At 47.2% G+C, this 12,991-nt stretch overlaps 1 protein-coding gene across 2 annotated transcripts in view; it reads right to left on the bottom strand.

The window, feature by feature from the left end:
* The window catches only part of SH3PXD2B (SH3 and PX domains 2B), a 122,303-nt gene that overhangs the window by 17,565 nt on the left and 91,747 nt on the right, over positions 1-12,991 (bottom strand). For both annotated transcript variants that reach the window (XM_082380861.1, XM_082380860.1), the window contains exons 10-12: positions 12,322-12,548; positions 9,859-9,908; positions 8,863-8,982 (exon numbers count right to left, since the gene is read on the bottom strand). In XM_082380861.1, the coding sequence (XP_082236987.1) occupies positions 8,863-8,982; positions 9,859-9,908; positions 12,322-12,548 (397 nt within the window). The remainder of the gene's footprint in view (positions 1-8,862; positions 8,983-9,858; positions 9,909-12,321; positions 12,549-12,991) is intronic.

The following is a 12,991-nucleotide window of genomic DNA, read 5'->3' on the forward strand; positions in this document are numbered from 1 at the left end:
ACAGGGATCCTCCGAGAGACTGTGCAGAATCAGACATTGGGGGTGGGGACACTTATCTCCTGACCCCTAGTCCCTCCCCGTCCCCAAGACATTAACCCTCCCCCTTTCTGGGTGATGCCCTTAGGTGGGCATAGGAGGTGGGAAGCAGTCGCGGGGTTGGGATACAGGGCAGGCCACCAGCAGTGTCTGCTAAAATTCTGAAGAAGTTCAAGGCAAACCCCCAATACAGCCCAAACTAGCCTTGATCGTTGCTCCTTTGGTTGAGCACCAGACAAAGCAGTTGGCTGGTGTTTATATGCCATGCCGTATGAAAAATGTGCATCCTTAAACGTGGGGATCACACCTAGCTCATGTTTAGGTACAGGGGAACTGATGCTGATGGAGGTACAGCAAACTCTCATCTCATCTCCCTCTGCCTCTGGGATACACACCCATTGACTGGAACGGTGGGTGGAATCACTCATGTTATTTAATATCTTATGTTTCCTGTCTCCTTTTTGTTTAGTACCATGTGGCTGAATTCACATGGGTGAAAGGTGCACACGTTGCATGTTATGGGCTGAATTGAGTCCCCCCCAGATTTATATGCTGAAGCCCTACCCTCCGTACCTTAGATTGTGACTGCGTTTGAAGACAGAGCCTTTTAAGAGGTAATTAGGTTAAAATGGGGTCATTAGGGTGGGCCCTAGTCCAACATGACTGTTGTCCTTATAAGAGGAGATGAGGACACACAGAACATCCAGAATGAGGGACGACCACGTGTGAACACAGAGAGAAGGTGGCCAGCTGTGAGCCAAGGAGAGAGGCCTCAGGAAAAGCCAAACCTGCTGACACCTTGCTCTTGGACATCCAGCCTATAGAACATGAGAAAATACATCTCTGTTGTTTAAACCACCCGGTCTTTCGTGATGGCAGCCTGAGCAAAGTAATAAACGGCAATACCGCAGCAGGCTCTGTGCACAGGAGAGCTGATTAATGATTACAACCACCTGATGAGATGGGGATTGTCATCCCATTGCACAGATGCAGAACCAAGCCTCAGGAGAGCTGAGGAACTCGCAGAGGGTCACGCAGAAACTCAGTGGTGGAGGCGGGAGTCAAAGGCAGCCTGGTGGGCTCCACAGCCTGAGCCTTTACTACCCAGCCCTGCCCTGGAAAGTGGACCCTGCTTGGGCGGGAGCCGTGCCCGAGGTGAGAAAGCGCTAGGGGCCGAGGGCTGTGGGTATGGTTCTGCTGTTGCACTCTGCCACCCAGATCAGAGAGGAAGGCAGCCACAGACCCAGCGCAGGAGCAGAGGCTGGCCTCTGGGGCTGCAGTCCTGGGTTCTGGTTCCGGTTCCGGCTGCCTCAACAGCCCTGGGTAAGCCACAGGCCTGAGATGCCACATCACAAAACAGAGAGGATGGTAAGAGCAGTAATGCCCACTTGTAGGGTTTCCATGATGACCACATAAGCTAATGCGTGCAACAGCACTTGGTAAAGGCTGAAAGGAAAACGTTACCTATTAGTATCAAATTACAGGGGAGAGCGCTGAGAACGCAGCAGGCATGTGGCAGGCATGTACTCAACACGTCCCACTGGAGTCTCTCCAGGAAAGGGTACTGGTAAATGGAAGCCCTTTATGTGCTGGTGACCAGCATCTTATCAACACTTGGCAGCTCTGGTAACGACTGAAGGTGATTCTGGGCATACAAGTCATTGTCGGCACATCCGTGAGTTCAACAACTCTAAGACTAAGTATGTACGTGAGCAAATGGAAATAGAACAATAATCAAAATGAAATCTATCAATGAGGATTCGCTAAGCTTACACTCTACTATGTACTATGGCAGAAGCTCTCAACATTTGTGCTGTTAATTGTGATGTCTGGGAGTTTTCATTTACTAGAGAGAAGCTAAGAGCTATTAGGAATACAGTCAGTCATACCTCATTAAAAAATTTTTTAAATAAATAAATAATTAATTAATTAATTTCTGGCTGTGTTGGGTCTTCGTTGCTGCACGAGGGCTTTCTCTAGTTGCAGCGAGCGGGGGCTACCCTTCGTCGTGGTGTGTGGGCTTCTCATTGCGGTGGCTTCTCTTGCTGTGGAGCACGGGATCTAGGCACGTGGGCTTCAGTAGTTGCGGCACGTGGGCTCAGTAGTTGTGGCGCACGGGCTCAGTTGCTTCATGGCTCGTGGGATCTTCCTGGACCACGGCTCGAACCTGTGTCCCCTGCATTGGCAGGTGGATTCTTAACCACTACACCACCAGGGAAGTCCCCAGTCAAACCTCATTTTATTGTGCTTCACTTTATTGCACTTTGCAGATACTGCATTGCTTTTGTTTTACAAACTGCTCATTTTCACAATATTTCAAACTTTTTCATTGTTATTATATGTGTAATGGTGATCTGTGGTCAGTGATCTTTGATGTTACTATTGCAAAAAGATTATGACTTGCTGAAGGCTCAGATGATGGTTTGCATTTTTTAGTAATTAAGTATTTTTTAATTAAGGTCGGCACTTTTTATTTTAATACATTTATTTATTTTATTTGTTTATCTTTGGCTATGTTGGGCCTTCGTTGCTGTGCGCGGGCTTTGTCTAGTTGCAGCTTTCTCTAGTTTCTCTATTCTTCAGCGAGGTGCTCAGGCTTCTCCCGTTGCGGAGCACAGGCTCCAGGCACGCGAACTTCAGTAGTTGTGGCACACGGGCTGTGCCACAGGGAAGCCCGGTCTGCACCTTTTTTTATACATAACGCTATAGCACACTTAATAGATTATAGTATAATGTAAACACAACTTTTATATGCACTGGGAAACCAAAACATTCATGTGACTTGCTTTATTGTGATACTGGCTTTATAGTGGTGGTCTGGAACTGAACCTGCAATATCTCCAAGGTTGGCCTGTAAAAGCAAATGCAAAATCACAAGAATGGAGATGAAAGAAAATAGCCTGGGCTTTAAAACCAGAGAGATGTGGGATCAAATCCCAGCTCCACCACTTACCAGCTATGTAACCTTGGACATTTACCTAACCTCTCTTTGTCTCAGATACACCTGTAAAATGGGCTGGGGACTTCCCTGGTGGTGCAGTGGTTAAGAATCCGCCTGCCAATGCAGGCGACACGGGTTCGAGCCCTGGTCCGGGAAGATCCCACATGCCACGGAGCAACTAAGCCCGTGTGCCACAACTACTGAGCCCGCGTGCCTAGAGCCCGTGCTCCACAACAAGAGAAGCCACCGCAATGAGAAGCCTGAGCACCACAACGAAGAGGAACCCCCGCTCGCCGCAACTAAAACAAGCCCGCATGCAGCAACAAAGACCCGACGCAGCCAAAAATAAATAAATAAATTTAAAAAAATAAAATGGGCTGAATGTATCGACCTCTTGGGACTTGTGTGAAGATCAGTTATGAAGGATGTAAGGTACTCGGCACAGATAAGTGTCTGTATCAACATTATCATTGTATCATCATTAGTAAAACATGTTTTGAAGATACATAGACCAAGCAAGGAACTAAGGTATTCCTTGTAGCTCTACTGCTAGAACACTGCGGTTCCAGTAATGAATTCTGAACACTAAGATGACGTTGAATTGAACCAGGAAGCAAAACTGGAGGAGAAGAAAACAAAGGATACAGCGTTTATCATAAGAAAAGAACTCTTGGTTAAACCAAAAACTGTAGGGTCAACTATTTCTCCCTCAAGTCCTTCAAGTCATCACTAGCAGAACCTATGCTGACATCACAGAACAATACTAAAGCAGAGAAGTTTCAAGGATGGGTTACATCTGTGCTTCCTGGAAAAGAATGCTGGGTATGTGAGCTATTTATTGGCTCAGCTTTAGCAAAAACAGACAGACTAAAAGCCAGAAACGAGACAGGGGAATGGTTCTGGTTGAAGTGGGGGGTGCAGCCTTGGAGGGAGATTCCCCAACACCTCCAGAAGACCCCAGGGATCCATTTACTCCCTACTGCACACACAGTCAGCCCTCAGCTTCAGTGCATTGTCCGGAACACCTTGAGCTGCCCTAGGTGGATTTCAGAATGCTCTGGGCCAGGGAGTGCTGGTGCGTATGGGCAAATGCCCTGTTTGCCAGCACGCTCAAACAATGGTGTGTGTTTGTACAAAATGCTGGAAACTCATTGTCTTAAAGGAGAAGAAGGTTTTATCACGTTTTTCAGTGCTCTTGGGAAAAAACAAACAAACAAACAAACAAACTTTTATAATACGCAAGCCAGACTTCTGGTTTCAAGATGGGAGATGGAATGAACAGCGGTTTCCCCTTAATGCAATAAAGCCAGGAAACAAATGAATATCAGTACAAAGCCAAGTGCAGAAAGAGGAAGGGGAGAAGTTAGTGGACCAAGAATTGTGAGGAATCACTGATGGGCAGAAGCTGCAAAGGGGGGGCTGTGGCCCAGGACTGCTGCAGGGGGTTTTGTTGCAAAAGGTAGTAGCAGTGTGAGGCCTGCCAGACTTCGAGGGGGTAGAATCTGAGACTAGGAAGGCCCAGGGGCAAGTGACAGGGGATTAACTGGGATACCACGGCAGAAGCAACAAGGCTGGTTGACCCCTCTATGCCCTTTATTCCATTCCTGTAGGGTAGGTGGTATGAAGGAGGTGATTGCTCACGAGTGGAACAGTGAAAGAATGAGCTTGGGTCAGAGACAAGACACTGCTCAGTGGCTGGCTCAGAAGTCCCCGATCTGGCACTGAAGCCAGTGGAAGTCAACCAGCCCCTTGTGTACACTCCCCAACTGGGCTGTTTGACTGCTGCCTCTTCTTGTACTGACCAAGACAAGTCCTAACACCATGAAAAGAGCTGAAATAAATACCAACACCACTGCAAAGGATTTACAACCGAGGAAAGAGATCATGAACAATAACATATTTAATATCCTTAGACAGATATAGAAGGGCACTGACATCGTGAAAGAACAGGTTATTATGAAACAAGAACACGTAACTATGAAAAAGAATCAATAAGTGCTCTTGGAAATAAAAATGATAGTTGTTGAAATAAAATAAGAAACAGACTGAATTGTTAAAGAGCAAATTAATAGACTAAAAGATGAAGCAGAATGCTCTAGGAAAGCAGCACAAAGGGATGAAGGTGGAAAATATGAAAGAAACATTAAGAGACATGGAAAATAGGGGCAGAAGCTCCCATACTGTTTCATAACCATTCCAAAAGGAAGAATAAAAAGAGTGAAGAGAGTCATTATTTAAAGAAGTAAAAGTGCCTGGCGGTCCAGTGGTTAAGACTCCGTGCTTCCACTGCAGGGGGCAAGGGTTTGATCCCTGATCAGGGAACTAAGATCCTGCATGCCATGCGGTGGGGCTCCCCTACCCACACCCCCCCCCCAAAAAAAGAAGTAAAAGTGGGAAAATTTCTAGGAAGATCTCCTGAGTTCTTAGATTGAAAAGACCCACCACATGCTGAGCAGGATATAAAAATAAAGAAACATACCTAGACATGCTTTAATGAAACGTCGGCATTTTAAAGACAGTGAGGAGCTCCTGAGAAAATCAGAGAAATGACAGCTAATGAAAAAGAGAACAAGGACCAGGTGGATAGTAGCTGCTTCCTAGCACCACTAGATGCAGGAAGAGAATGGGACAATCTATTCAAAGTGCCAAGGGAAGATGACTGGAATTTAAAACTCAATCACTGAAGAATGAGGGGAGAATAATATTCATTTTTCATAATGTCAAGAAAGCATTATGTACACAAATGAGGGCCTGCCCTTAGTTAAGGATTGAGATGTATGGTCCCATAGAAGCTAACGGAAGGGTAGGGAAGGTACACCATTGTGAACCTGGGGAGGTTTCCCAGAGGAGGCAGGGATTTGAAGAATGAGGTGGATTTTGATATGCCAAGTTCAGTTCTGAGAATGGCCTTGAGAGCCTTCTATAAGAAAGCAGGTAGTGGGCTAGGAGCTGGGTTAAAGGAAGGTTAAAGACAGAGAGAGCAAGAGAGGTGGGGAGGGGCCACCAGTGGGGTTCAGAGGAAAGCAGTGAAAATAAGGCTGAATAGCAATGGGAGGAAGTACAGCCCTTGATGTGGAAAGACGTTAAGAGACAGGCATATGTTTCATGTCAGAATAACATACATGTTTTAAACAGCAAAATGGGGGAACTGGGCACAGAATTATCTTGAAGCACAAGCAAGATGCCTGTGAGTTCTCTCTGTGGATTTGAAGTCAGAAAGAACAGATTGGGAGGAAAAAAAAAGGAGCAGATAAAAAGCCTTTTAGAGCCTTGGAGGTATTTCCACTGTCCCCTCAGTTTCTCTGTGAGGATTGGGATTTGCATTTTAAAAAATTAGTTTGACAGCTTCAATCCCGGTTCTTTAAACACCCCTGCAGACAACCCTCCTGCTGTCTGCATGGGTTAAAGGACACTTGGCTTGAGGAGAACTTTCTGGAGAGGCTTGGGCAGAATCAGTGGTGGTGAGACCCAGGATGCACCTCCGAGAAGTCACCTCCTCCCAGGCTCACTGGGCAGCTGCCCTGGGACTCGAGGGGAAGAGAGGGGGTGGGGTAGGAGGTGTCAGAGCGGGAGGGAAAACGGCGGGTTCTTTGGAGGCCTAGAGAAGCGACTAAAGATCCTTAGGACACATGCCGCACTTATGCATTGGCTCAGTAATCATTTGTTCACTCTTTATTTCCTTCGTTCATTCAAACGTTCATTCATAAAGGAATGGCTCTCTGAGCACCTACTGTGGACCAGCCCCAAGGCCAGGGTTAGGGATGAGAATGAAGAAGAAAACACTCCCCTGGTTTTCTGGGTGTTAGCAGGAGGCTAGCGGGGAGATGGATTTTCATTGATTCAACAACATTTATTGCAAATCTATCACGTGCCAGGCACTGTGCTAGCTGTGGGGATACAGAAGTAAAAAACAGATATGGTCTCCATCCTCCTGAGATCCCCAAATACTGGGCAGATAAACAGCAGGCTGTCAATAGCCCTGGTTCTAATCTGGAGACAGACATGGGTTCAAATCCTGACTCTGCCACCTTTTGGCTGTGTGACCTTGGACAGCACCTTTTTTCTGAGCCACAACTTCCTCCTCTGAAAAATGGGGATTGTAATAGTCCTGCCTCACAAGAGTAAATGATGATATGATTAGGCGAGATATGGCATGTGAGGTGTTTAGTGCAGTGGCCGGCACCTAACTGCTATTCCATTACTTACAGGCTTTCCTGGAAACATGGGAAACACCTTCAAGCTCTAACCCCATGAGAAAGAAAAGAGAAATGGGAGGGGAGAAAGGATTTATGATGGCCTTTACACAGGGAACGGAGTAGACAAGCAAAGAAGTGGGAAGTAAAGGGGAGAGGAGAGGCAATCAAGGAAGGAGGAGGTGATAAAAAGAGGCAAATCTATAGACACAGGAAATAGATCAGTGGTTGCCTAGGGCTAGGGCAGGGGCACTGAGAGGGACTGAGGGGACGTGGGGAGGGACTGCTAATGTGTATAGGGTTTCTTATTTGGGTGATGAAATGTTCTAACGTTGATTGTGGTAATGGTTGCACAACTCTGTAATTAAACTAAAAACCACTGAATTTTATACCTTAAATCACTGAATCGTATGGTATGTGAATTATATCTCAATAAAGCTGTTACTAAAAAAAAAAAAAGAATACAGAAATAGGAGATGGTGCCTAGAATCAAAAATCACAAGTAGTACAAGCTTTTGTACAGCAAAGGAAACCACAAACAAAACGAAAAGACAACCCATGGACTGAAAAAAATTATTTGCAAATGATACGACCAACACGGGCTTAATTTCCAAAATATACAAACAGCTCATGTAACTCAACAACAAAAAACCAGACAACCCAATTGAAAAATGGGCAGAAGACGTAAACAGACATTTCTCCAAAGACGACATACAGATGGCCAACAGGCACATGAAAAGATGCTCAACATTGCTAATTATTAGAGAAATGCAAATCAAAATTACAATGAGGTACCACCTCACATGGGTCAGAATGGTCATCATTAAAAAATCTACAAATAAATGCTGGAGAGGGTGTGGAGAAAAGGGAACCCTCCTACACTGTTGGTAGGAATGTGAGTTGGTGCAGCCACTATGGAGCACGGTGTGGAGGTTCCTCAAAAAACTAAAAATAGAGTTGCCGTATGACAATGGCATATATCCGGACAGAACTCTAATTCAAAAAGATACATGCACCCCAATGTTCACTGCAGCACTATTTACAATAGCCAAGACATGGAAACAACCTAAGTGTCCACTGACAGATGAATGGATAAAGGTGTGGTGTGTATACACACACACACACACACACACACACACACACACACACACACACACACACACACACACACACAATGGAATACTAGTCAGCCAGAAAAAAGAATGAAATAATGCCATTTGCAGCAACATGAATGGACCCAGAGATTACCATCCTAAGTGAAGTAAGTCGGAAAGAGAAAGATAAACATCATATGATATCACTTATATGTGGAATCTAAAATACGACACAAATGAACTTATCTATGAAACAGAAACAGACTCATAGACAGACAGAACAGACTTGTGGTTGCCAAGGGGGAGGTAGGTGGGGAGGGACAGACTGGGAATTTGGGATTAGCAGATGCAAACTATTATATATAGGATGGATAAACAACAACGTCCTACTGTATAGTACAGGCAACGATATTCAATATCCTGGGATAAACCATGATGGAAAAGAATATGAAAAAGAACACGTATATATGTATAACTGAATCACTTTGTTGTATGGCGGAAATTAACACAACACTGTAAATCAACTATACTTCAAAAAAATAAATTAAAAAAAAAAAAAAGAATCACAGGTAGACAAAGGGAGACCACGTCCACTCACCTCGACCTTCAGGCCCGCCTGGAAGCTGATGCCATCAGGGATGGTGGTCTGGAATTCAGCAATGGTGTAATATTCTTCCTCCACTTGGGGTGGGATGGGAGGCTTGGGCAGACCTCGAGGCTGGTACAATTAAACACAGTGTTAAATCCACTATAAGTCTGTTCCCATGGCGCTGAATGGGAGGCGCTAAGGGATTGGGGCACACAATCACCCTCAAGGGGGCGCTGGCGGACCCATTTGGATTCTAGGACAAAACAAAGGGGACTACTCAGATCATCGTCTTCTAGATAGGTCACTGGCCTTTCAGCTTTAGGGCAATGAGAAAAAACATGGGACATCTGCCTATAATCATGAAAATTTGGGGCAAGACAATATTCTCTGAACTTAAGAGGCAACAAGGGTTGTGAAATGAACACAGGTTTGCAAGTCAGACCCATTGGTGTGACTGTGGGCAAATCCCTTCCCCTCCTGGAGGCCTCAGTTTTATCTCCTGTAGAATGTGGGTAATAACAGGATCTACCTGGTGGGGTCACGGAGAGCATTCAACGAGTTCATGTAGTGAAACACCGGCATACTGCCTGGCACCCAAAAGGTGCTCAATAAATGGCAGACATTAAAAAAAGAAAGCCCATTTTCAAAGTATTGCTTACAGAGTTAAAAATGGAGTATGAAAGTAAAGTATCAGAATGGCACCACAAGTGAAACGTGTGCCTTATCCCATTTTGGTTTCAAGTTACGTTATTTGAGAAGACTTATCTAAGATAAAGCGGAGTGGGCTCAGGAAGCAGAAAGTACATCCTGAGACCTAATTGTCACAAATCCATGGGCGAACTGTTTGATCTCCCTGGACCTCAGTCTTTCCACCTGTCAATGGGATTAGCTTCACAAGGCTGCTGTGTGGGCAGGAAAGAGTGCATCCTTGGAGAAGGCGAGGTGAGTGTCGGGGGGCTAGTCTCAGGTCAGGGTCTGGCTCCCCAGTTGCAAGGGTCCACTTACTATGGTCATATCCCGGCGAGGAGGGGGTCTCTGTCTCATCTTGGGTGATCCTATAAAGAGACGACAGATAAAATTCCTGAGGTGGACACCACGAGAGATCTATTCTCTCCTGCAGGAGATTAGGCATCACATTTGGCACAGGCATCAGTGAGCGACTGCGACGCTTCCTGTGGGAGAGCCCAACTAGGAAGGGGACACTCAGACTGGGTTCAGGACTCTCCATCAACAAGGGGATGGTGCCCAGTCCTGGAGCGATGGAAAGCTTTCCAGCAAAGGCAACAAGTGCAGGCTTCAGAGTAACGCAGAGGTGGGAGGCTACAAGTTATGTGACTTTGAGCTGCATGGTCCTCTTCTGGAGAGGGGGTGATAATGCCTGCCTCCTGGAAGCAGTGGTGGAGATGAAAGTCAACAATACAGGTGAGGCTCTTGGCATGTGGCAAGCACGCATTAATGTTACTGCCCCTGGCTTTGTGCTCTGGAACAAACCCAAATTAAACAATGCATAAACAGAGCCAAACAAACTTGGACTGAGGACTTCAGGGGTTTTTACTCTGGAGTTGGGCTGCCCCTGCTCTGGGTCTCAGGGTCAAGAAGGGGACGACTCTGCAGTGGTCCAAGGCTCCTGGCTAAAGGCAGAACATTGAGGAAGGCACCCCACATGCTGTCAGAGCTGGTTTAGCATGGGTCTACACAGAGGTGTAGTTTGGTAGTTGGGGTGTAGAGGAGACTGCTAAACTCTTAAATACCCATTTCTCCTGTCTTCTATTAGAAAAATATCACAACAGAGTTTTAGCCACTTGACTGCCTACAGTCCAGACTACTACTATAAAGACTACATTTCCCAGACTCCCTTGCAGCTAGGTACTGCCATATGACTAAGTTCTGGCCAATGGGATGTGAGAGAGTAACAAGTCTGTAGCTTCTGAGTCCAGTCTTCCACTTCTCCCTGCCTCATTCTCCTTGGCTGGACTAGTGGTGAGCCCTCCTGGACCAGGAGGATGAGGGCAACACAAGATAGATACAGCATAACAAGACTCGTGACTGGATAGAGTTGCCATAGCAGCTCTGGACATATACCTGACTGCTTGGTGAGAAAGAAATAAACATCTAAATTACTTGAGCCATTGTTATTGGGTGAATGTGTGTGGTAGTAGTGGGGAGTCTTTGCTTGAGCATCTGAACCTATATATCCTAACAGAGACACGGGCTTTCAGATTTTCACTCTCTCCTCTAGTGTTAATGGGAATCCTCCTATGCTCTTGGCCATGATAGGTTCCTGCCATGGCATGTCAGTGTTTTCTCAGAGTGGCTGAGAACAATTGAGAGACTCAAGAAGTTCACTGACCATAAGAGTCACTTTAAACAGCTGGCGAAGCCCAGCGAGGGGCAAGTGACTGCATCCTTGTGGCTAGTTTTTTTTTTTTTTTTAATATGAATGAACCATTCTTTTTTTTTTAAATTAATTAATTAATTAATTAATTATTTTTGGCTGTGTTGGGTCTTCATTTCTGTGCCAGGGCTTTCTCTAGTTGAGGCAAGTGGGGGCCACTCTTCATCGCGGTGCACGGGCCTCTCACTATTGCGGCCTCTCTTGTTGCGGAGCACAGGCTCCAGACGCGCAGACTCAGCAATTGTGGCTCACAGGCCTAGTTGCTCCGCAGCATGTGGGATCTTCCCAGACCAGGGCTCGAACCCGTGTCCCCTGCATTGGCAGGCAGATTCCCAACTACTGCGCCACCAGGGAAGCCCCTTGTGGCTAGTTTTTAGTCCTTTCCCAACAGACAGATTCCTTCTGCCTTGTACAGGGTCACATGCTTGAGGCTGGCATCCTGGGTATGCAGCAGACAATAATGAACCTACTCTCAGGTGTGCTGGGAACATTAAATGGTAAAATAGATACAAGGAAGCTTTGAAAAGCAAGATGAGTAAAGAACTATCTTCGGAGTAAACCCAACACAGGGTCCACTTTTTCTTTCCTTGGCTCAGAAATGAGGCCCTGCAGAGAGACCACTGGCACTTGAGTCAGAGGGACCTGGGTTCAAGTCCCGGCTCCACTGTTCACTAGCTGGGTGGCCTTGGACAAACCCCTTCATCTCTGTTTCCTAATCTGTAAAATAAAAGGAGTAGGTCCTTCAAAGGTTGTTACAAGGAGTCAGTGAGACTAATTATAAGATTCCTGGCACCTAGTAGGGGCTTGAGAAACAGGAGCTCTGGCGATATGAGACAGTGGAAAAAACATGGTTTGAGTAGGAAAGCCACGTCTCTCCGCTCAGGTTCTGCAACTTGCTGGCTGAATGATCTGGAACAAGTGACCTGGGGTTTGTGAGCCTGTTTTCTTATCTACAGGATGGCGGGCAGCAGGGCTGCCGTGAGGATGAGGGACAACATGTGAGGACCTCTGGGCACAGAGCCTGGCACGCAGTAGGTGCCCAGCTGCCGGGAGCTCGGGTGGGCGTCACTTACTCTGCTTGACGTCACTGTCGGGCGCCGGGCGGCCTTCAAACCGGCCATCCCTCTGGTTGTTGAGCAGCTCCTTCTCCCGGCCCACCGAGTTCTGCTGCCGGGAGACGCCGTCCAGCTCGAGGACGCCCGCGTGGGCGGGTGAGCCGGGGCCCAACTTTGGGGCTAAAGGCTCCCCGCTGCTCTTCTTTAGGTAGGAGGCTGGGGCCCAGCCCTCTTTGCCCTGGTACCTGGGAGGAGGGGGAAGGACGCCCGTCAGGCTGCTCTGCCAGGCCCGTGGGAAGAAGCTGCGCTCCTACTGTGAAGCCCACTTCGGGTCCCAGATGGCAGGAGCGATGGACCACGGCTGCCCAGGGCCAGGGGCTGGCACACCGCTTGCTGCCTCCTGATGAAGCCTAAGCCCTCAGCTGGGCCTCCCCAGTCTGGCCTCTCCTTACGTCCCCAGCCTCGGCTCTCACGGCAACCTCACGTCCCGCCCACCCCCACACACAGCTTGCGCTCTCCCAAAAGTTCCACCATCTCTCACCCCCCTGCCCCTGCTCTTAGAGACCCTCTGCCGGGAAAGCCCATTCTCTTTTGTGCTCCTTTTTCCCAGCTCTGCTTAATACCATGCCGCCTCGCAAGCCTTTCCCGAGCCTCCCTCCACGGTGCCCCCACTGTCTCCTGCACACCC

Source organism: Balaenoptera borealis (assembly GCF_965194805.1).
Source record: "Balaenoptera borealis genome assembly, chromosome: 2".
NCBI lineage: Eukaryota > Metazoa > Chordata > Mammalia > Artiodactyla > Balaenopteridae > Balaenoptera > Balaenoptera borealis.